This window comes from Dermochelys coriacea, chromosome 7, assembly GCF_009764565.3.
Source record: "Dermochelys coriacea isolate rDerCor1 chromosome 7, rDerCor1.pri.v4, whole genome shotgun sequence".
In the NCBI taxonomy this organism is placed as follows: Eukaryota; Metazoa; Chordata; order Testudines; family Dermochelyidae; genus Dermochelys; species Dermochelys coriacea.
The window spans coordinates 6,536,215-6,562,475 of NC_050074.1; the positions used below are offsets into that span (position 1 = coordinate 6,536,215).

Here is a 26,261-nt window from a genome sequence, read left to right on the forward strand (position 1 = left end):
GTCATTGAATTTTCTTAGAATTCTCTAATCTATCTTCATTTCATATGCCCTTCACAGATAAAGTCTGAGAGTCTATGGCATAATTCTACTCTGAACTCTCAAGAAAGAAATGCTTTATGTTAACCGTAATGCTCATTCATTTAGCAAATTAGCTTTGTTAGTATAGTGATAGGTTAAGGGGGGAAACGGAATCACGGGCTATATAATTTCTATGGGAAACGGATACACATCTAGGTTAATCCCTGACATTTTTAAACTATTCTGTGAGCTAGGGAAAATGTGTTAATAGTAGAAATACTCTAACCCAGATTACAATGTGGTTCAATCCAGAACTGGCAGCTTTGCGGGCTGCTATTCGGGGAGTGGGGGGGGGAAGGGGAGGAATGCAATGTGTCCTATAATATGGACAAGAATATTTTTTGATTTACCTGTAAAGCTACTGTTCATTTCAGGGACGTCATCCTCATCCTCATTCTCCGTATGGCACTATTCCAGCATTTTGCAGTATCATTATAAGACTTGGTTCGTTTTGGAGTCGACTGCTTGGAGTTGGACTGAAGGTTTTGCAAAGCATCAGTGGTATCACTTCCCACTGACGGGTTGGCTGGGAGGCTTGGGTTCCATAATAGTTACCTAGGCAATAGAAACACCATTTGCATGTTCAAAAAAGTAGATTTTAAGCCACAAGATTTTTTATTCTTCTTTCTTATTCCATCAAAACTCTTTCTCCCGCAAAAGACAAAAATAATGGTTCTTGTTTTTCTAACTATATGTGCCTTCTGGAATAGACGAGAAAGATTCTTTCCTTTTAATTTATTCATGTTGAATTTAAAGTAGAAGCGAGGGTTGCATTGTTTTAGGTGCACTGAGCGTACAAGGACTAAAACAAAGGCAGCTGTGGTGAATAGCAAAACTTCATCTCATTACATTTGAATTTCAATTAGTGGCCTTTTTATATGTATGCACCACACAATGCTGTGTCAGATTTAGAGTGAACCCTGCAGAAAATAAAAAATTCATTACTGCTATCACCAGATAGGTGATGAAAAGCTGGGATGACCTGCTTTAACAGAAGAGCTCTTTTGGGTGGCTGTTGCATTTCTGAAAAAGTAATCTCTCTCTAAAGGAACACTTTGCCAAAGGAAAACACCAAGTGCCACCTGCTTTCTTTAAAGAGGAATTTCAGCTGTTGGGGTCAGTTAGGGTAGAAGTGAACTAGCCAAATCTTTAAAGCAAGACTCTTAGTGGCAAATATCACATGCAATTTGTGGGGCAATTTTGATCCTTTCATGGAAATCCCATCTTATGGCAAATTCACTAAAAGTGCAGGTTCAGTCTAGCCAGGATAGCAATCTTCACAATGAAATATTTCAGCACTTCCAATCTACTTCACTTTGCAGTAGCACTTATGACCCCCAGTCATTAGACTCCATTGTGCTAGGTGCTGTACGAACACAGAGCAAAAAGACAGTCCCTGTCCCACAGAATTTATGATATTCAGAATACAGCTTATATTATTTGACATAATAAGCAAACAAGTCTATATTTAAAATATCAGTTATTCATACCAGATTCAACAATTATTACATATTTTAATTTCTGCCCTTGGGCCACAGAAATTGACTTAAAATATTGTCCATTAAATACAGCATTTTATTCTCAGGGATCCCAAAGCAGTTTCAAAAATACATGTTTACCTCTCCACCCTCAATATAAATGTGCATGTTTATATATGCACATATATACCCTATAAACATTATTTATATCAGCCATATTCTTTTCAAAATTCTACTCAGAAAACACGCAGGTAAATTTGATTACATTATGCATTATATCTACAGCTAACTAGATTACATATAAGGAAATAATGAGAGAAATGATTGGCACAAAAGTTTTATCAGAATCAACTCTTGCTGGTAAAACCTTTTTAGGACACCATACCATTTTTATATATACTGTATATTCTCTCCATTCTATACAGAACATTCAGAAGTATAAAATGTATTTATATATATATACACACAAAATGCAGATTATTCCAAATAATACACATGAAACCTATATACCACACCAAAACCATCATGTCCTGTAGATATGCCTAAATGTTATAACACACACACACACGCTCCTGACTATAGGAGAATGTGTTGTATGTGTTTAAAATTTATAAATGAGTTACACACAGATGTAGACAAACCTGCTGTATGCACTGCTAAAATGAGTAATGCCTTAGGTTTGCAGGAGAACAGGCAGTTATTTTACAATGCCAGTTACGCTCACTAGAGCTTAATGTGCAAATCACATACATTATTACTTTTAATTCATAAAACATAACATTCATCTGAACTGCCGTTCGAGTGGTTGAATCAATCTTCTCCTTTCAAGCTTTTACTCTAGTCCATTCCTGAGCTCTATTTCCATTGGCCTTCGGGGTGAATGAAGACAGGAATCATGACCGAGCAGGTCTGAGGGTTGTGTGCAGGAAAGGAGAGTGAAAAACCAGGCAAACACCTGTGGACCCTGTGAAGGGCATGGGATAGATTGGGGCAACAGGAGTGAGAAAGAGTCCAGCCAGGAGAAAGGATGAAGTGAGTTCATCGAGGAGGGCCCGCGAAAGGAAAGCCAGCTTCTGTTGCTAAGCAAATCCCAGTTTGCCTTCTGGACTTACCCTGCACAAAGATCTTAACCCATCACACTGCCGTCTTAGAGTACAAGGACTGGGATTCTAAATTCATGGTTTCTGGAAATCAGAGGGACTCCCTCCTCAGAGCATTAGCGATGTAGAAATGCTACGACAGCAACACACAGAGCTTCATTCTCAGTAAGCTCCATTCAAATGTCTATAAAAGATCAAGGAGTCAACTCCGTAGAGCAAGCAATGTTCAGCAATACCTTTCTGCTTTATTCTTCATTTCAGAATCTTAAATGTACACAGATGCATAATTATAAGGAGAAGGAAATGACTTCCTCTGGAAAGAGCCCCTAATGGGGATGTCGAATCTTACAGCAGGTGCAGTCTCTGCCAGAGAAATGATTCTTACTTTCTATATGCTGCAAGAGTATTTTATGGAGGAGGAGGAGGAGGAGTGTGAGAGAGAAAGGAGGGAGAACATAAAAGAAGTAGGAAAAGAAGATAATCTAGCCTACTCTATTTGTACTTCTTCAGAGATTCAACATTACTTGGTTATTTCTTTTTTAAGCTCTGTGTATTTTAAAAGGATACTAACAGGTGATTACAAAGATCAACGGCGTATAAAATGCATGGGTAGTAATTCAGCTTGTACGTGTGGCACTGAACACAGATACTTTGATCAGCATTTATTTCAGTGATTTATATGCTGTTAGACCTACAAATATGTAACACACATAAAGTTTTCGACAAAGGGTATATAGGTGTGGAGTTGGAGCAGAATTTGATAATCGTGGTATTATGTAACACAGATGTGCTAAAGATGTCTGTCGGGAACCTTTGTTAAAATTCCACCACCAAATTCAAGAAAAGGGTAGATGATTTCTCCCTGACTCTGATGGGTTCACCCCCTCTCATCTCTTCCAGTCATGATTAGACAAATGGTTCTCAACCTGCAGCCCATTCAGCACACAGCTGCAGCCCACGTGACATCCTCAGGGCCACACAGGTAGTATATAATGGTTTGATGTGGCTACATAACACAGTACACATATTGAATCTATTTCTCCATGTTAAGTATCCTCACATCTTCTTGTCAACTGTCCTAATGGGCCATCTTGATTATCACTACAAAAGTTTTTTTCTCCTGCTGATAATAGCTCATCTTAATTAATTACCTCTTACTCCACTTTTTTCAATGTTTTCTGTGTGTGTGTGTGTGTGTGTGTGTGTGTGTGTGTGTGTTGTGTGTGTGTGTGTGTGTGTGTCTTCTTACTTTATGGTTCCATTCTATGCATCCAATGAAGTAGGCTGTAGCCCATGAAAGCTTATGCTCAGATAATTTGTTAGTCTCTAATGTGCCACAAGTATTCCTGTTCTTAACAGAGAGCTGCTTATGAGGCCCACAATGGTAAATAGATTGAAACCACTGATTTAGAGAGTGCGTTCATAAAACATGAGCAGTGGCCATCACTTTCTGAAAAATCAGGCAAAAATGCCTCAAGTTGACAACCAAAATCACTATCACTTGGTCAGTATTTTTTAAATTATTTTTTGCGTTGGAATATATCATATTGAATCAACATTTTTGTCCCCCCCTCCCCCCCCGGGAGAATATCACCAAACTTCCCTAAAAACATCTTTAATTCCCCTCTTACTTCCAATTATCCAAACTGAACACTGTGCCCGATTACTCATCTACTCATATTTTTGTCAAGCTATACGTTTCAATGTACGTAGAGCAGAACCTCAGAGTTCCAAACACCAGATTTACGAATTGACCAGTCAACCACACACCTCATTTGGAACCGCAAGTACACCATCAGGCAGCAACGGATTCCCCCACCCACCAATCAAGCAAGCAAAGACAGAAAAGCACTGTGTTAAATGTAAACTACTAAAAAAATTAAAAGGAAGCAGCATTTTTCTTCTTCATAGTAAAGTTTCAAAGCTGTATTAAGTCCACGTTCAGGTGTAACCATTTGAAAGAACAATCAGAACGTCTTGTTCAGAGATACACACATTTCAGAGTTACGAACCACCTGCATTCCCGAGGTGTTTGTAACTCTAAGGTTCTACTGTATGTATTTCAATGTGGCAATATATTTAGACTGTCTGTTTAACTTAAAATGGATGGTCCTTGGGGTAGGAACTGATTCTTTTTCTGTGTTTTGCCAGGGCACCCTGAAGATAAAAAACTCACCATGAATAAAACCTCAAACTGCAGAAATGCCATACCACAGCCTGGCTCTGAGGACATCAACCGGAGACTACTAGACCCAATGGAAATGTTCTTGTGTGTCTAAAATTTGTGTTCACTGCATACAAATGAGTATATTTCTCTTCGCTGCTCAGTTCATTTGGAAGGTGCTGCAACAGAGCACTGGGCCTTTGGAGCATGAATGGCCCCAGGGCTCCTATTACATCATCCATTATTAAAAAGCCAAAGGCTGTAACTAATGCTTACGTTTGCTTCCACTCATGTACTCTACAAGAAATGGCATCTAGAGCTTCCAGACTCATGGGTACAGAAGCAGATAGGGGAGATAGGCGGTCAATGAAAGGGTTCTCTCTGCACCATTAAGCAGAAGGGACTGAGAGGGAGACACCAGATGATTGGGGGGGGGGCGCGGCGGGAAGCTATTTTGTGGCATCTGACAGGTTTTCTCTTTTCGAACAAAACCAGCAACATTTGGTATAATTGTCAGCTCCTGAAAGTGTGTAAACATTGAAGCTGGGCTGCCACCATTTAACTTCAACACAACAAGCAACAACCCAAAAACAAACATTGCCTTTTGTCCTGGATGGTAATTAGCAGCATTTTGGTCTTGATTTTGACAATGCAAAAAACCAACGTGTCAATACTGAATGTAGCTCTCTCTTATCTGCTCACGGGTCTCACATTTAAAAAAAAATATGAATCTATATCAAGTAGTTTCTCTGATCCTCTGAGATTCCCCTTTTCAAAATTCTTCTGTTTATTTTTACAGAGGTCACAATATCTTCAAAGCTCCAATATTGTGCTTGACAATGTTTTCCACTAATGGCTTACATCTTAAAAAGCAGTCTCTATTGCATACTATATTAATGCAAAATGGCATTCTGGGGAAGAATGTAGATAAATACAAAAATTAAGCAAGGTCTTGACATGCAGAATCAAAATGTAATTATTAATGTAATTGTTTTTTGAGCCGTGCCTCTTTTGTCCACTCTCCAGAAGAGCCAAAATGATTGATCTTTAATTTTACTAGAAGTGCCTCTGTTCATCTAATCCAATCAGAGTGCTGGTGTCTGATTAGCACAAGACGAATTGAATCCTGGAAGTGGAGATAGGGTTACAGTGTTTTAGCTGTTTACTTCCAGACTGAATTTGGCTACCGATTTCTACGTTTAGATGTCAGATCTGGCTGCTGTCTGCAGGAATCACCTAACTGCAACCCACATTGATTAGCAATGCCTCAAGGAAACTCAGAGTATCCAGGCAACCAAGAGGAGGCCAGGGATCTAGCATCTGGAAGAGAAAGCAAACCACAGCATAGTTTTGCAGTTGGCAATAAAAGAGAGCACTGAGAAATTAAATTACAACATATGTAAATCAAATCTCCTTTATATTTCTGATTCTCTTGAGGTGGTTCAAAATGGGCTAGCTGAGAACCAGTCTGGATTTTTTTTGGGGGGAATTAGCCAAAATATTACAATAGGCATATTTTAATTTATGGCTTAAATTCTTGGGTAACAACCAAGAATCTTACATTATGATCTCATTGGCCAAATAGCCTGGGATTTTCATTTGGGCTTAATGAATATGGGGATATGGACACCGAACTCCCCTAGGCCCCATGAAAACCCTAGACATAATAAATAACTTCAAAATTGTTTTTTCTCAAGTGGATGCATCAAAATCACCACCATTACGCTGACTGGCAGCTAACAGAAAATCATTGGCTATCACCTCAACCACATGGCTATTGTTCAATCTGTATACAGCTGTATGCAAACAGACTGAATGCACACAACAGTCTATCTTATAATAATTAAACATGGATATTCACAGAAGCTAAGGCAACTACGATATCCTCCACTTCCCTGTTATGCTTTAGCATTGCAACACAATTTGTGTGGGTGTGGGTGTGGGGGGGTCTGATCTTAACAGGCAAGCAGGGATATTTTGGCACACAGGCTGTGGTTGACTCTGTGAACTCAAGACTCTTTCCTGCAGTCAGGGCAGGAACCATTAATGTTAACAAAACATTGGAGTATCTGTTTTACACACACAATCTGGTACGTATATACAAACACAGGTGCATACATAAAGGTATATATAAATACACACCCAAAAGTGCTGTGAAGTAGTTAAGATTGCTTTATACCATATGCTAAATCTAACGTGAACAAAAAGCAAGGAACAGAAAAGTAAAGACAATTAACCGTGCATATGTTCTGCTACTCCGCCACAAACTTCCCTTAGCATTACAGAGACCATACACCACAGACTATTCGCTCAGCCTTACTGCTGAGCCTTTTCACACATACCCCAGTATGAGATTAGCATTTCCCCAACATTGTCATGCATGTTTGGTGGCAGTAGGTGGTTATGTTGGATGAGGTAGTTTGGAGAAGGATTGTGAGCACAGGCGGCTCCAAGGGGATAGAAGGCTGGTGTCCTAGGAGGCCAGAGTGCAGGTTACAGAGTACATGGGCTGTAGTATGTGGTAGTTGTAGTGGAAAGAGGTAAGGAGCATGCTCGTGGATGGAAGTGTAGCAGGTATGCATTGTTAGGTGGCTTACCCTTTCACTGCCTTGCTCTTGGGGCTAGGTGTCAGGTATGTTGTGTGCATAACAACCCTAATGGCTTCATAACAAAGATTTTTGTGTATTATTTCATACAGGTTTTTTTGAATTCTTCAGTTTAAGGTGGGAGTTGGATGAGGTGGAGGTAGGGGCCAGGCCTCTGAAACACAGAAGTACAGCTGCAGCAGAAAATATTTCATCTGTTAGTAGCCGCATGGGAGCCCTTCCTTGCTGCAGGATAAAATGTGACAGAAAGCATAGCTCACAACTGATAATATTTCATGTGTGCTCAGCGCCCGTCAACAAGGCTTGAGTGTGTCCAGTTCCAATCATCAATCGTTCCTGTATGTGTCCAACCTCCATTGATCAGGTTTGTGTGCATAGCACATACTGGGTCCATAACAGCCAAAAATAACCCTAAATCTTACATTCAAGCGCACCCCTCAAAAAAAGACCTCCCCCATCCTTTGTGCTAGACGTCCTCAGGATCATCTTCTCTACCAAGTTTTGTGTTGACAGGCAATGATTTTAAGAGATATCTGTCCACAATGAAGCGTAGTGCTACCGAGGAAAAAGTTTGACCAGAGCCAAAGTTGTTCTAATAAAAATATATGAACCAGTCAAAAAATCCATAGAAAATTCAAAGGGCATGAAAATTACCCTTCTATGAAATTTCAGACCAATTGTCTACCTATATTTTGAGGAAAAATAGGAATTGATGTCCCATTTTAGAATGCAACTAACACTCTCTCTCTCACACACCATTTTTACCAGAGAAAAGGAAAATAAAAGCATGAAGTCAAGGTGGGGGAGGGAAATCTTTCCACAATATGTAGATATTAATAAGTGGATCTTTGACATGATACACAGTAGTATCTCGAAAGGAATCATTATGATTTATTGAGTCAATCTGTAGTACGGAGACGTTAATAAGCGGATCTTATCTTATTAAGTGGAACGTGTTTGTTCCGCTACATGTGCATCCACAGCATCTGCCACCCCAGTCTTCTGATCTTTCTCCTCATGTTTTGCATACCATGGCCACAGCACTCACTCAAGGCTGTACAAAGTTGGCGAGACCCACAGAATGCAAATCAACAATGAAACTAGAACAAAAAGCAGCTGTTCTATAGGAATGGATGGAGGAAGAGGGCCAGTGGACAGAAATATGAGCAGAACAAACACATCAGAAATATTAGGCAAAAAGGAAGTTTCTTGGAATTCAAGTGCTGGTGTCTGAATGCACCCTGGGACTTTTGCTGCTATTCTAGCTGGACTGTTTAGGTAGCTGATTACGGTCATTAAGTACTTGTAATCAGGGTCCCTGACTACAGTAGCCAGTTGATATTATATATGCTAATAAGTCACCCATTACTTTTTAAGTGATGAAACTAATGCAGATTACTTATTATTTTTCTTGGCACTCACACAACGCCTGTCCCGAGAATGAAAGATGATGCCTTGACAATAATGCTCTATAATTTAACAACCCTTCACATATTACACATTACAGCACTTTTTCAACTGAGGACCACTAAGTGCTTTACAAGCATTCATTAATGGAGCCTCATAACACTAGAATGACACTCAGCAGTCACCATTCAACATTTGCAAACAGTACTCAAAAATCACAGCAACTGTATTTCATCACCCTGTGTGTTTGTACAGCACCTACTTCAAATGGGGTGCCGATCCTAAATCTGCCTTTGGTCAAAGTAATGATATTAATAATTATAATCTGAGATACCACAGATTTACCTCTCTATTTGTCACAGAAAATAACTGCAGTAATAATAGTAATAAGTAGTAATAATTGCGGTATCTGTTGAGTTTTTAATGGTGATTACGATAGGTGTTACTATTCTCTTCTCCAGATCAGTAAACCGAGGCACAGAGCAGTTATCTGATTTACTCAAATCCACATAGCAAGCCAGGGGAAGAAGCAGTGACTCAATATCCTGTTCTAACCGCTGAACAAGATGGCATGTGGGAGAGCCATGATCTCTTCCTACTGCAACTCGTATGCAAAAGCAATGAGTAACCTACAGCATTACTTCCATGGCATCAGTAGGAGCTCTACAAACTGAATGCAGGGCAGGATCAGTCAAAAACCTGCGACTGCAATCATCACTGTGTTCTATTTACCACAGGGGCTCAGATGAGGCATGCTCTAAATGGACCTTTCCTTTCTGAGGGGTGGACCATGCTAAACGTATCCCCATGGGGTGATGGCATTACGTTTGATCATCATTCCACCCAGCATGCACACACCATAGAATCTCCCAGTATCAAAGCAGTGCTACCAACTCTCACCATTTTAAAGCGCGTCTGATGGTAGTGGATGTTTTACTTACCCTCCCCCCTTCGCCGAGCCATTTGGAAGTAACTGCCATACCCACTCTGCCTTCAAAGAGGAAGCTATTTGCAGTACACAACCACAAGCTATATTGGTCCCAACACAGGAGCGAGGCTATATATTCTTGAGTGTTATCTACTGACAATTATCTATTGACTATTTACATATATACCAACAGAACACTCATAAGAGGTTGCATCCATTGCCCTGCATGCTAGGAAATTCAATCAGCAACAGTTTTCAATCAAAGTTTTAGGGCACCTGATACAATGTTTCCCAGTCCAATCTCCCAGCCTTTTGTGGCTCCAGTTTCAGTTCTTTTCTCTTTTTAAAGCAGAATGCACAGTATCCATGATGGAGTCAATATCCTGTGTGTTCCCCTTCCTCTGATCACTCCCATGGCCTGTTTTATAATCCTCCTTTCCTGCCATTCTTTCCCTCAATAAGCTAAGTGCAAGAGAGCTTTTAAAATGTCAATTTTCACAAGGCTTCACTGCTTCTTTTGGCCTTGCCCTCACTGTCAACTTTCCAAGTACTACTTATCAAAGGGGAGTGAGGGTGGCAGTGGTTTCTCATCAATTTCTGAAATAAAGACTCCTGAGATGTAGCAGGGCAGAGGCATAATGTGCATGTAAAAGTAAAAATGGGATTTACAGTGGGATCCAGCAATAAACACATCACTATGTGCCTTGATAAACCCTCAAAAGGCAAACTCACTTTCTAATGTCAAAACACTCTCCATACTTCCTAGACTGTACTTTGATTCACTACCAGAGAAACTACCAAAACATAACCTGGAAATGCATAACACAAGTAGACACAGCATTTTTACTAATTTAGAATGTTTCTACCTTTGTGTGCTTCTTCAAAAAGTCCTATAAACCCTGCCCGGAGCGAAGTGTTAGCAGCGGGTTGGACTAGATGACTTCTTGAGGTCCCTTCCAACCCTGATATTCTATGATTCTAATCAAACCCAACAAAATCATGGAGGTAACATGCTAATTGAACTTCAATCACACAGTTCTTCATTGCATACCATTCCCCGTCCATTGTTTAGGTTGTCTAATTAGATTATAAAACTCTCCAGGGCAGGAACTCAGTCTCTTTTTCCTGTCTGAAAACTATCTAGAGCAATACATTCTTATTATTCTAAGACGATGAAGAGCATCAAGGTGATAACTATGTTGGTCTCCAGTAGACATATGTGAGACTCTCACTTTGTTGAGTTCTACCTTCTTCTTTCGTATGGATGGTATAGAGGAGCAAGTACAATTTCACCTGAAGTTGATTGAGCCAAACAGCTACATCGGGAGTAGCAGAAATTATTGCAGTTGAGTTCTCTGAACCCAGTTTACAGTACAACATTAGTGGCAGTTTCAGGAGAATTCTAACCTCCACACTGATAATATATACAAATCGGGACTGGGGCAGGTAAAAAGGAGTAAAGGCAAAGGAAGAATAAAGTTGGCTTAGAATGAAGAGCTGGACAAATAACCCAGCTATCAGAAGGGTTTAACTTTGTCTTCTCTATTTCTTTGAACAGACTCTGTTACAATCACAACATTGACTTTTAATTACATCACTGACTGGATCATAATCAAGATCAACACCGGTCAAACCTAACGTAAGGTATATGTAACAACAAACAACAACAACAACAAACCCTTAAACAAATCTCCCAAAGCCGGAAAAGTCATTCCCTGGACTGTTACTTATTGCATGTTACAATGAAATTGAATGTATCAAGATTCACATATATACATCTCTATTATCATAATTATTTCTTTATTCTCATGGATTTTCCTTTGGAGAGTACAATGGATTTCCACATGTGCCAAGCACCAGAAAATCCAGTTGACATCAATGGGAGATGACGTTGTTCAAACTCCTGAAAATCAGAAGCCAAAATTTCACTTGCCTCTACTATACCAAGCAATATTAAATTTCCCTATATCATCAGAAAATGATTAAATCAAGAGCAATATTCTTTCGAACTGGAAAAAAATCTGAAATATAAATAATATATGTTTAATCAGTTTCATAAACATGTGTACTGTGAAATGGCCTTATTTAAATTGCCCCAGCTGAACACACCATTAACTGAAAACTAATTTCCAGACTGTCCCAAGAGCCAGCTTAGAGACAGGTACTCATTTTCCCTTTCAAAGTGGAAAAGTCAAAAGAGGACTGGGATGTGATAGGGACACAGTTCAGCTAATCTATTTTGAGCATCATGACAAGGAAAACTAATTGAGTATTATAGATAGACACAGGAAAAGAAAAAAACCGCTCATTTCAGGGTAGTTTTGCTATTGGAACATTAGCAGTGATGCTAATCAACTCATAGCAGCGGAAGACCGAAGCCAAACGATAAAATTAGTAACATCATGCAATGCTAAACCCATAAAGATTTGACACTGCAATCATTTCACCTGGTGCAGCTGTAGGTGAGGATTCAAGTGCAATGTTTAAAGTTGATGCTACAAAGGAGTATAAAAAGATTGGGTTTAAAAAAATTCAGGACTTTATTATACATCATAAAGATGCAAAAAACCCACATTGCAGGCCATCTTTAAGCAGATAATTAGCTGTACTTTGGATTTCTTTTGCACATATTTTGTATTAGTTCCTTAAAGGCTGGAAAATAAGCATGTCTTCACCCCCTTCTCTACTTATATCAGGATCCATTTGGCAGTGTTGATCCACCCAGCAGATGGCAATGTAGCTTGAGCATGGTTTTATCTCCTTGTTGCTCTTGCTTTACTTTCTTTGATGGTGCACCACCTTCATCAGTGTTGTAAGGTGATGAAGCACTGCTTTAAAAATAATGGCATGCATCTCATTTATCCCAAGGCCCCTTTGCATGGCTCTGTAAGTGTAAAGGAGCACTACAGAAAGTATAAATATAACTCATGCCCCCTTCAAGGCTCTGTTATGCGGCCAGAGTGGTGTAAAGGCACAGCAGTGGACATGAGAATCAGGCCCAGTGTTTAGAACACTAACTTACGGCTGGAAAACAGAAGTTATTTACACACAATTCTTAGGTCATCATGCCAAAACAATGGTTCTCATTTTTTATTTGTGAATTTCTCCATGATTGAATCATGCTTATATTGTAGACAACACATACACAAGTAGAATCTGGAAGGCTTTTCCCCTAACTGCTATTGTCTCGTAAAAGTTAAGTCCCAGGACTCTGGGAGTGAAAGTCAGTACAAGATCATGGGAACCACACAACTTCACCTACCATGTCCCATTGTAGAAAATCAGCCTCAGGAGCATGATCAGATATGTTCCTGATGGAGAACTTGATGGGAGAGCCACACATAAATGGAGATGAGAGGGGAAGGAAACTGATAAACAAGGGTTTGGTAAGGTGCATCGGTGACTTTATGACAGCACATATAAGAGTGGGACAGAACTCTGGGTGGACCAATACTCTGGAAATAATACTCTCAAACTCCAGGGGATTGGGAGCACCTCACATCACTCTTTAGCAGCTTTTTTGTCTAGTCAAAGGACCTGGAGAGAGGGTGATGTCTCCTTGGGGAAGGGAAATAAAATCAATTCCAGAAAACCACCCTGAAAAGGAACAAGTCTTTAAATGGATAGGGGCAGAGACTGAAACAAACAGGGGCTGGATGATGAAGGATATACAAGTGGGAGGAAAAGAGAAAAAGGGAAACAGCAGGAGGAAGAGAAATGAATGGAAAGGAGGAACGAGGCTAGAGGACATTAGGAAAATAAGGCAGTGGTGTGTAAACTTTTCTGGTCATCTTCCATTAGTATTTCATTTTCTCATATGGTTTCATTTTCAGCGTGTTCTCATGGCTACCAATGTGAGCGATTTCAACAGCCACGATATTGACTGGGGTTACTCAGAACCAGACAGCAAATGACTGGTGGAGTGGGCATTAAACAATGACCTTATTTTCATCCATGACCCAAAATAACAGGGTACATTTCACTCGGCTAGATGGTCATGTGATTACTCACCTGATCTATGCTGGGTGACCACTAGACAGTCACCCCAATCAGCATCGTGTATGCTCCTGGACAACTTTCCATAGACTCAACATAGACCATCATGTGTCCATGTCAGCCTTTGGCTGCCCATTGTTAGAAGCTTAAAGAAAGGACGAACTTTTAGGAAACCTAACTGGGAGAAGTTCAGTGAAACTCTAGAATGAAGTATTATTATCATCCCCTGGCGTTCCATCCCAATCAACAAAGTCTACAACCTTTTCTGTGGAGTCATCTTCAAGGCTGTGTGTGTCCATTCCATGAGGTTATAGCCTGTCTAGATTCCTTGTTTAGATGCTAAATGTTCAAAACTATTGAAGTGGTATGAACAGTCTGGAGAGCCAGATACTGCTGACCACTTAATAGAGTCCTTAGATGCTACGAGACAAGCAAGATGGGAGGAAACAACAGGGAATATGAATTTCACCCATTCCCGCCAGAAATCCTGGAACCTTCTGTGTCGACTTGGCACAGCACAACCTCCACCAGTGCTGCCCTGTCCTCCTGTCACCCCAAACCAAGTGGCGAGCCACTTGCTTCAGACTGCAAAAGTTTCCCTCAATAAGCTCGTAAAACGGCAGAGTCACGATGAATGGCGACAATTTAGATGACGTAATCCACTTCATCAGTGTATAGGAACATTCACAAGCACTGAATTAGACACTGTACTTAGCAACATCACACCCGGAATGGTGACAGGATACAACAATATTTCACCAGAGTTCCTGAAACACTTTGGAACCAATGCCTGTCAATGGCTATCCAAATTCCTGATATGGGTTGTTAATGAGGGTAACCTGCCAAGGATCTGGAGGATGTCAAAAGTGATCGCCCTTCTAAAACCTGGAAAGGTCCCACACAATGTCGCAAGCTACCAACCAATCTCTCTGCTCTCTATCTTCTTCAAATCTGGAGCATCTTATCCTCCAGTATATAGCTCCAGAACTGGAGACAGCTCTCAGTGTTGATCAAGCTGGCTTCAAGAATAGTCAAAGCACATGAGATCAAGTCCTAGCCCTTGTTACATATATAGAAAACAGGTTTCAACAAAATTTGAAGACAGGAGCTGTTTTCTTGGACCTGACAGCAGCCTATGATACAGTATGGCACACTGGTCTTCTGGTAAAATTGTCAAGAGCTCCCTTAGCATGGGTTGAATGTCTACTTTTGAACTTCTACTTTGTGATAGGCAGTGTCAAGTGACTACATTTCATGGTGGCCTTAGTGATGAAAATGCTATTGCGTGGCTCGGCAAGCACTTCAAACACTACAAGAGGATGGCTACCAATGTAATTTTGTACGGTAGATACCTGCGGGAAGAAAAACTTAATACCACAGTGATATAGGAATTCTCTACATTTCAAAGTAAGTGTATGAGGGTTGGTCACTAATGCAAAGATAATGGATTGTGTCTTCGCTAGCATAAAAGGTGTGTGAACACAAGTTAACCAACTGGAGACAAAATCCTAGCACAGTTTGTAGTTTTCACACAATTTATCAGGTCAAGTTAAAAATTAGGCTTCCCCCACAGCCTAACTTGACTTGCTAATTTGTGTGAAAACTGTGTACTGCTTTGTCTTCACTGGGATTTTATCTTGAGTTAGCTAACTAGAGTTAAGAACAGACCATCTTTTCCTTAGTGAAGACAAAGCCTAAAAAGCTGATGAAGTCACTGGCCAAAACACCTTTATAGCGACTATATAAGTGTCTCCTTCATCTTATGTTACTGAACCAGTTCCCCAATATGCCATACCTTCATACGTTCCTACTTCAAGAAGAGTTCCACTCTGCTCAAGGTCCAGAAACTCCTGCACAGTCAGAAAGTTATAGTCAACACCAGGCACTTCTCCTTCTCGCGGAGGACGGGTTGTGCCTAAATGGAGAAAACTACAAGTTAGTGCAACATCAATATTATCAGGAATTAAATGGGACATTCAAACATCTTCCAGGGAAATAACAGTATCAGGAAATTAATTCTCCCATGTGAGCTATGTGGAAAGAAACCTTGAGAGTCAGTTAGCGCGAATTCTAGAATTTACAGCCCAACATAAATACTGAATAGGTGCAGTAATTTTGTCCTTCGCAGACATGCATTACCTATTGTTTTACGCTCCTGTATTTGCTGGGCTATACCAAATGATCTCTTGTGGCGTATGCAGAAAAGACATCGGCCAGAATTTGGTGTTGGGAGCATACCAACAATTGTGCCTGCTGCTAGTTTAACACTTTATTTTACTGACTCTCCTTTGAGTTGCCAGCAAGAAAATTCCTTACGCTACACAAAGTATGTTTCTAGATAAGGAGGCTTTTTTGCAGCTTCTATTTATATGTCTCCAATGCATCAAAACTCTCTCCTTTCACATCTCACCTCAAGATATATTTTCTCCCTTGCATGTACCTGTTAATTTCTCCCTACTTTTGCTATTACTTTTTACTTAGCACTAGAAAGTGTTGTGGGGCACAGTTGTTATAGAAAAAATGTTAAATCTCAATCTTTCTCTCTCTCTCACACACACACACACACTTCTGGTACAGTAGGTTCACCTAAAAACTTCACTGCAGTTCAAGAAATATGGCTGAGTATCCCTTATTTTAAGTACAGAGAATTATCTCAAACTTGTATCACCTCTAAAAACTAGAATGATTTTTTTAAATTATATCCACAATTTGTTCTAGTAACGGAAAGATTACAAGTTTAAACATTCAAAAAATGTTTGAAAATACATGTGTTAAGGTTCTCTGGGTAAACAGCTCCTTGCCCCTTCTGCAACATCTCTGGATCACAAAGTCTATGTATAACATAAGCATGAATATATTGAAACTGAAACAGGAATACAGCACCCAACCATTTGAAACGGTGTGCCTGTCCATGATTGAATGAGTTGGATAAGTTCAATCCACACAAAATGGCATTGATGGTAGTTGACAGGGAGCGGTATTGCTTTCTCCATCAAGAGGCATGTCCAGAATTTGCCACTGAGGCTCATAGTTGGAGTTGGCAAAAACCATAACACACACACAATCCCCCTCCACCCCCCGAACCTGGAAATATTTCAATGGAAAATGGAGACAAATTTTCCTGTTTTTCTACCTGCCCTCCTCATAACCTTGTGATTCTCTAGGATTCCTGGCTGCTCCTGGGATTCCAGATAATGGTGCTGGCCAGATAAGCCCTTATCACTTATATTAGATATAGAATAATATAACCCTTCCTCGCTGAACTGGATCTTCCCACATTCATGTTGATGTGACCTCCAGATTAGATTATTGTAGTAACTCCTTGAAAACCTTATCTGTGACTGGCATCTCAGAAGCTTCAGCTAGTGTGGAACACGGTGGCCCATGACTTCACAATTGTCACCTACTGATCCCCCAGAGACTACTCCAGCTTCCAATTTGCTTCTGGATGCAATTCAAGGTATTGACTTCAAACTACAATAAAAATCTGTATGATATGGAAAAAGAAAAGGAGTACTTGTGGCACCTTAGAGACTAACAAATTTATTAGAGAATAAGCTTTCGTGAGCTACAGCTCACTTCATCGGATGTGAAAGCTTATGCTCTAATAAATTTGTTAGTCTCTAAGGTGCCACAAGTACTCCTTTTCTTTTTGCGAATACAGACTAACACGGCTGCTACTCTGAAACCTGTATGATATGGGGTCTGGCTACTATTTCTGAGGCTGCTGGTTTCTCAATGCACCATCCCAGAGACAGAGCAACTGGGACATGGCCCTTTGGTATGAATATGAGAAGACTGGGAACAGGGCTCCCTCACTGGTGCATCATCTGTTCTGTTCTCCCCATCAGCTTAAGTTCAGCGAGTGTGGGGTAGGATGAGTCTTTTCACAACTTTTCATTGTGGTGGCATATTCCATTGTGTTTTAGATCACAGGGCACAGTTCATTTAATTGATACTGATTGGTTTTATGTTCAATAGTATTTATTTTTTTTAAGTGACTCCTCAGGCCACAGGATGCGCGCATTCTAACAATAAATATGACGACACATTCACAGATATTAAAACACTCTCCACCTCAGAAGAAAGTGTAGCGTAAGACGCTTGGAGAGGTGTGGACATTTTTGGCCACAATCAATCTGCTGGTTCAGGAAGAACCTGAAAGCAGCAGAAAGCCGTAGGACCAAGCATGACTGCTCTTTATTGGAACACTCTTCCTTCCCACAGGCAGAACCTCCCCAACACAGGCATCTGCATCAGCCCTCAATGAAAAGGCTGAATTCTATGACTGCATATGGAAAGAGGTGGGGGCTCTTGGGAATTTGCAGGGGAGACTGAAGCCCATAGAAGCTGTTCGAGCATAATGTTCCTGTCCCACCGACAACTTGGCAGACGTTTTCTCGAGTGCCAGAGAAGGGGGAAAGTCGGTTTAGACGAAATATCTTAAATATGGTTCAAGAGGTCACTCCTGAGAAAGCAGGGGGGAAAGAGGATGGGAAGCAATGGTGACTTTACATCACCTTTGCACTCCTTGTATTCTTGAGCTGTCCAGGCCACTCTTGCTGATGCTCTAGCTGCAACGACCCCCTCCTTACAGACTATCTGCCAGCTAAGAATAGCCAGAACATAGCATGCGCCAGCCATACCCTATGCCCCACCCCCCAGCACACCTAAAGTAGGTGCTATGACAGACAGTAGGGGAGACGGATGGCACAGACCTACTGGAAACCAACTTACACACTGGGTATTTCTAATGACCTGTTTCCATCACCTTTTACTTTTACTTTGCTGGAGCAGTGTAAAGGGGCTAAAATATAACTGAGAATTAGACCCTATGTCTTTCCTCATCCAGTGTAATCGTCACCCGGGACCATCAGACACTCATGAATACAATGCATAGGACATGATTTATCGTGTAACTTATAAATTAAACACAACAGACAGATAAGAAGGGGAATAAATTATTTAATAACATGAAGATCAGGGAACTTCAAGATTCATTTCAAACCGTCCCATAATTTCTTTATTCCTACCTTCCTGGAGAGACTATTTATTAACCATTTCTTTCCCTTCTTCATAATGACAGGTTTCAGAGTAGCAGCCGTGTTAGTCTGTATTCGCAAAAAGAAAAGGAGTACTTGTGGCACCTTAGAGACTAACAAATTTATTAGAGCATAAGCTTTCGTGAGCTACAGCTCACTTCAGAGCTTATGCTCTAATAAATTTGTTAGTCTCTAAGGTGCCACAAGTACTCCTTTTCTTTTTTCCCTTCTTCAGTTTTTTATGATGGCAAAACTGCAGCTAGTGGTTTACTGTTCTGGCTGGCTTTTTTACATGACAATTATATCTTTGCCATAATTCCTCTGAGCAATTTGGATGGATCTGTGTGTTTCATTTCAGTGTTCTTCATTTCCTGAAAATGTTCAAGTCAAAAAAAAAAATTGCAGATGGGCTTGTTATCAGCAGGACTGTCTGTGACACACATTGAATGCATTAGAAATGCTGAGCCGTAGCGTAAAAAGGAAAACATTACATCAGCTAGATAACATTTGTCACCTCACATCAGTCTCCAATAACGAACGTAAGGAAATAAAACAACACACGTTAGGGTGTCCTATCTGGGGGAAGGTTTAAAAAAAAACAACAACCAACAACTTTCCATGTTATTGTCTAGCATGAAGATTGTTCTAAGATGCTTGTGCTGCTATCCATCTTGCCTTGAATCTGAGCAAGTGTTACTGACTGCGATTCAGGAAGAGAAACCCCGCCTCCTCCTTTCTTGTAGCAGAATGATAGGCTTGCTGGCTGGACACACGCCTGGCAGATGGCATTTCAAAGAGTTTTCATGAACCATCTGGAATGTGTACAATGATTACAAACCACACTTACAACAAAGCCAGAAGGGTTTCTTCTCAACAGGAAAAAAAAAAAAAAGCCAAGCAAATTCTATTCCCTGTCTCAGGAAGGGAAAGCTAAAAATAACCAGTGTCTTCCATTCTGAGATCGGATATGGCCTAGACACAAATGCATGACTAATTTGTAGCATGTATGTTAGAGATCACCCCCAACACCTTCCCAGCCAGGAACCTGTCACCATAATGTTCTGCTGATAAATCTGAAATAGTAATTAGGTCCTTTGTTATTAATGGGATTTAATTATGTGCACAGCACAGGACTTTTCTTTAAATTCCATTTCATCATCTTTAGAGTACGATGGTCTTTGCTGAGAGAAGACTTGGAGGATCATGGTCCACTTCATCAGAGCAGAGCACTAATGGCAAATTAGAACATGGCTAATGGCAGAACTAATTAAAACACAAAGTTTTGTCAGCTACCCTGGCCGGAGTGAGATGTTCAGCTTTAAAACAGGAGCCACTCATATTTAAATATGTTAACCTGGCTGCCATATTTGCACTGAAATATTTAGCAGTATCAAATGTTACTGCCATTAGATAGTAATTTAGCTAATTAATTTGTGCTATGCCCTGCTGTGAGACTTGCTCAGAATTGCTAATGCTGCAACGAGAAGGTACTGAAGGAAAGGCTGGGTGGTTATGGACTCCTTGTGTGCATTTTATGGTTCATGAATTTTTACGATATTTGGCAAAAGTGCTCCCTGTTGTATGAAGGTAGCTAGTGACCTTACATTCACAATCTAACCACTTGTACTTTTCTCCTGCAACCATAAAAAAGAGACTACATCAGCACTGCAGTTTGCACCATCAGTTTCTCATAAGAAGGGGTACTGAGAACGGATACGAGAACGCTAATCTGCTTACCATGGTTCTGAATTCAGTAATAGAACAGTGTCCACTTTAAAGACAAATTGACATCGCCATTATATTGCCTATCAAACAACCGTGCTGACAATGATCCAACATAAACCTAAAGGATAGCATGGCCAAATTGTTAATATGAGATTCAGAAGCTGTTTATCTCCTTATCTTTCTACCATAGCCTCCTGTTAAGTTGTTAAAAGCCTTTGACACCCCGCTGCTAAATTAATCAGAATCTTTCTTATTGTAATCTAAGCATAAGACTTCAAGGAACCCATAGTCAGTCACCTCAATTACCTTCTTATTAGAAGAAAACAATTCTCTAGCATTGTAATACAATTATTGCACCTAATCAGTCACCAGCAAATCATTTAGAGGTTGATTTTCAAAGGTGCTGAACACCCTCACCTCCCATTGACAGCTGTAATTTTCGTAATCTCCTCACCCACTCCTGTTGGTTGCTGTTTAGAATCCAACTGAGCACATGGACATACACCAGTGTTTCTTAAAACTATATAATTTGCAGGAAAATATCTTTATACTCACTGCCTTCTAAGAAGAGGCTGCGCTCAGGCTTCATTTAAAACCACAGAGCTGACACCTAATTAGAGACTTGCGTTCACAGACTGTATATTAAGTTTCACAACACGGTTTTTTCTCCATAGTTATACAAAGGCTGTTTGCACCTTGTCAAACAGTCTGTAGCAAAAATTATGATGCAAGATGCATGAACAATAGCATCAGATTGAAAAGATAAAAAAGCTAAGTTTTATGGCTGGCGTTTTTTGAGATATCTTTCGGAGACTGCTTAGAAGCAGCAGCATCATTCTAGTATGTGTTCTGGAGGCATCCCAGAAGGTTTTTTAGCATTTGGAGAAGGAGATTGCCCCGGGAAAATTTTCAACAACCAGGGGAAAATAATGTTGTTTAAAGGTCATCCTCTTCTCTCAGGTCATTAGATAATTTGGGACGTCTATTTTGTCTCTTTTGCATCTGTTATTTAAGTCACCAGATAAACGAAAGGCAGGACAAGCTCTGCAGGCCTGCTGATGGCAACAAGACAAGCAAACAGACAGAAACAACCTGTTTTGTCTCCAGAAAAGACACCCAATTCATGACCAGGCTTGAACAAGAATTGCTCATATAGGCATACAGTTAGAAATAGCCTAACCTATAAATAGTACATTAATACAAAATTAAGTGCAACACTTCCATTAGCAATTTTGTGGCACAGTACTTTTCAATATGGTCAATTTAGGTATTATCCAAGTAGACACTCCTGGAATTTTCTTCAAGAAGGTCTGCCTGTAGTTAAGTCTCAGATAGTCTTATCTTATTCACACTATTCACCTATTTCTTTTGTTCACCAATGTATGGTTGTACCCCGACAATTTACTCTGTAAAAATGGCATTGTAGGGTTCATGTTTGTTACAGACCAAATTTACACAGTTTATAAACAGATTTCTTTTTCTAACTCTCCGCTTAGTAAACTCATTTTGAGGTTTGAAAGTTAAGATGAGTTCTTTCCTTCTTGTGTATCATCAGCCATTATGCTAACCAATCGGAGGTGCATGAAATATGCAGTTACGTTACAAGTCAGATGTTCAATGGAGTAGCAGAGGCGCAAGTTAGGGAAGAATATGGGCTTATTTTAGAAATGAGTTCAGTGTTCTGTAAGTGACGCAAGAACAGGAATAGAATCCAGCTCACTCTTGGCATATTCAGAAGCATTCAGCACTGGCCTAACTTTGTTCTCATTGGAGTCAACAGCAAAACTCTTTGGCTTTAATGCGAGTAGAGTTAGGTCAATGCTGAGCGCTTTTGCAAAGCCCACCTTATTTTAGCAACTGTTAGTTATATACAAGAAAAGGAATGAAGCCAATCATCAGCCTCTCACAAACTACAGTAAATTTCTTTTTGACAGTATCCAGTCGCATCACTCCTTTTCTTTCTTCTCAAAGAAATAATAATAATACCACTGTGATGTTTCACTCCATATTCTTTATGGAAATATGCTTATGATATGAATATGCCATAACTGAGTTGTACTTTATGTAAGATGGGTCTTGTAAGATATCATGGAAAGGTTTTAATTTACTGAATGTGATTATGCAATTTGTATGCATGTATCATATCTGAAGTTAGGAATATTGACTATGTATCTGTATTTCAAGTACGCTACTTTGGGTGACACCCACTTCTAACACTTCAGGTACAACATTGGAAAAGTCAGACAAGGCGGATGGCCCATCAGCGAGGACAATGGACTGCGAAAGGTTTGGCCTTCCTGTGGACACTCCATACTGCCACTGACTCATGGATGCTGTGATACTACAGAGTCAGGTGGTCTTGTCACCTGATACTAAAACATTACCTGGGACTTCTTTTAACTTTCCACTGTAAGGGAAGGGGGGGGGGTCAAGTTTGAGAAACAAAGGATTCCCGCCTTATGTAAATCCTATTTAAGGGTGGAGGAGGAAGGCAAACCAGACTCCTCCTCTCCATAGCTTGTCTGCCCAAGAAGAAAGATTGCGAAAACCACTTGGGGGGGGGGGGATTCCAGACTGAGACAGGGGTCCAGTCTGAAAAACAATATAACTGGAACTCTGAACCACAGAAACTTTGCAGCCTGCCTAAAATAACATTTAGGGTGAGAATTTACATTTCGTAACGTGTTTCTTAAGTATATTGAGCTTAGCTTGCGTATTTGCTTTATTAGGTCAGTAATCTGCTTTGTTCTGTCTGCCATTTTATATTCACTTAACATTTATCTTCTGTAGTTAATAAATGTATTGCTTCTTTATAATATAACCCCGTTAATGTAATTTCTAACGGGCGTGGGGCAAGAAGTTGTGCATATCTCCCTCCCCATTGAGGGAGGGGGCAAATTTCATAAAACCTTTGGGTTTGTACCCCTTAAAGGAGTGGGCACCCGAATGTTGGGGTGACCCCCAAAGGCTGAATCTTTCCAGAGTGGATCTCTGTCTCTGTGTGCAGCTGAGTGTGGCCCTGCCTGTGTGCTTGGCTGGAAGAGGCTGGCGAGCCCAGCAAGGCCAGGTAAAGGGAACCCAAGCTGGCAGAATAGGCTGACTCATTGGCACCCCAGCACATCTGGTGACACCCCAAAGGGACCAAACCCGTCTCAACCACCACCACCCACAGAGCTTTTGTACAGTGCTTTTCCTCAGTGGCTCTTGAAGTGTTTTACAATGGAGGTCAGCATCATTATCCCTAGTTTACGGATGTACCACCTTTTGGATCCATCTTTGAGCAACTATCCAGCCAAGCTGCACATCCCCAAGGTGACATCAACCATAATAAAAAAACACAACAGCTTAGAATATTCAAACCCACAAGAAAGAAATTATTTTTGTCCCTTTTAATCTGTTTTAGGTATTTATTTGTCCCCATCACCATAGTATCCGAGTGCCTCACAATCTTTAATGTATTTATCCGCCTTACACCTCTGTGAGATAGGAAAGAGCTGTTATTCCCACTGTACAGATGGGAAAGTGAGGCACAGGAAGACTAAAGCCATATCTACACTTGTGGCAGCGTGCAGGGTACGGGTAGCTACACACTCCAGTGAAAGGCAGGCTGTAGCATGTAGCTCTGCCCAACATTAAAGGGCTCTGTCAAGGGGGTAGCTGTAGAGGAAAGGAACTGGTAGCGGGACAGCTGATATTGGCAGTGTAGCCACAAGAGATGTGGGTGTGTAGAGATCCGTGTAGGGTATAGACACACAGCATTCAGGCATGTGGGGCACTCTACTCATCCCAGCAGTGCCTCATAGTCTACGCTGCTATTTATACCTATGCTTATGGGCATGCCAGCATCTGTACTCTACCGAGACCTATCCTAACTTGTCCAAAGTCACCAAATAGGCAGGGAACTGAACCCACGCCTCCAAGGTAGACCTCTTAACCTCTGAACCATCCCTCCTCCCATCCTTAACACTTGAATGTTGTCTCACTTGTGATGTGCAAATGTTCATGGCAATACTGCAGTAGACTCAACAAGAACTGCTACAAGAACCTCCATAAACTTTCTCCTCTAAACAGATTAGACTATGATTCATGAGACAAGGAATTTCTCATATCTCTTCACACAGAAACACTCCAGGATGTTGCCTTCATCCAATGATCATTATAGCAACCTTTGTTACAGAGTCATTTTTGTGGCTGAGTTGGCTGCTGGAAAATATGGAGAGTAAATACTAGCCATCTCAAATACTTGCGGGAATCTTGTTATAACACTAATGATGAGGACGCCATGGGAAATCACTGAATTTTCATGAATTTGTGAATAAGGGCCCAATCCTGTGCCCACTGAACTCAAGAATATAGGCATCTGCTCATTTAAATGGTGCATGACAGGCACTGTTGATGAAAAAGCAAGGACAATGCAACACAAAATGTACTTTGTTCATTCATTTGGTAAGTGGAGTTTAGCTGTCATTATTTACTTATTCTCCATAATCACTAGTTAATGTACTAGAGATATTTTCATAACCAATCAAGCCTTAGTAATGGGACCTCATTACAGTGCTTTGTATTAAGGCTTTTGCTAGGAAGCAAGGAGAGATTGCAGTTTTCGTGTGCATGAATTATGGGGCGAGTGGATTAGCTAAATGTGAATTAACAAGGTGATTCTTTAGATCTCTGTGGGAATATTTCATGTATTCTCTCATACCTACAACAAACATTCCTGACAATGCAACAGTTACAACAAAGAAATGCTTTCTTCAGAAATAAATCTTTTCTGTGCAGCATTTTTTTCTTTTTCTTTTAAGTGAGAACTATATATTTTGGAAAAATCCAGAAGACAGATATATGTATGAGCATGCTAAGCATACACCATATTATTGACTCTATATGCTTCATAATCTGGTTATTTGTAATACTGAAAATTCTCAGGTCATAGAATCATAGAATATCAGGGTTGGAGGGGACCTCAGGAGGTCATCTAGTCCAACCCCCTGCTCAAAGCAGGACCAATCCCCAACTAAATCATCCCAGCCAGAACTTTGTCAAACCTGGCCTAAAAACCTCTAAGGAAGGAGATTTCACCACATTCCTAGGTTACCCATTCCAGTACTTCACCACCCCGATAGTGAAAAAGTTTTTCCTAATATACAACCTAAACCTCCCCCACTGCAACTTGAGACCATTACTCCTTGTTCTGTCAGATGACTCTGAGGTCCTCCCCCTGACGTACTTCCATGCATTGGTCATATCAGCCCTTGTCTGTGCACGCAGATATAGGCTGCAAAAGGCTGGACTGACTCCTAGAAACAGACATAAAGCTGATTATTTTATTATATGGGCTTATACCTCCATCCATACAACCTAAACACGAAAGACCAAGAAGTGGCCATTCCCCTTTACACCCCCGCAACCGCTACTCGCATCCTGTGTAGAACTGCAGTAAGGATGCTGGGTCTGCAGAGCTACTACATCCCTGCCACCAGTTGCAAAAGGGCAGTGAGAAAGGGCAAGGAGTGAAAGGAGTCATGGATCCTGAGGTCCCTTTCAACCCTGATATTCTATGATTTTATGATCCATCTCCCCTCCAAAAGCACACTGGCCAGCAAAGCAGTGTCAGGGGAGTGGAGAGCCAACTCCGAGTCATTTATAGACCTGGAGCTATTTACTTCTTAAGGGGGAACCGGACAGAAGACTGCGACTGAATCACCCTCCTAGCTACTCTTGGGGCAGCATATTGCCC

General features: G+C 40.6%; 1 protein-coding gene across 1 annotated transcript in view; it reads right to left on the reverse strand.

Annotated features, from left to right (window-relative positions):
* Positions 1-26,261, reverse strand: part of MAGI1 (membrane associated guanylate kinase, WW and PDZ domain containing 1) — a 510,412-nt gene that overhangs the window by 96,261 nt on the left and 387,890 nt on the right. Inside the window, 6 exon segments of the mRNA XM_043518268.1 lie at positions 429-483; positions 485-505; positions 507-585; positions 587-619; positions 621-633; positions 15,553-15,672. Of these exon segments, the coding sequence (XP_043374203.1) occupies positions 429-483; positions 485-505; positions 507-585; positions 587-619; positions 621-633; positions 15,553-15,672 (321 nt within the window).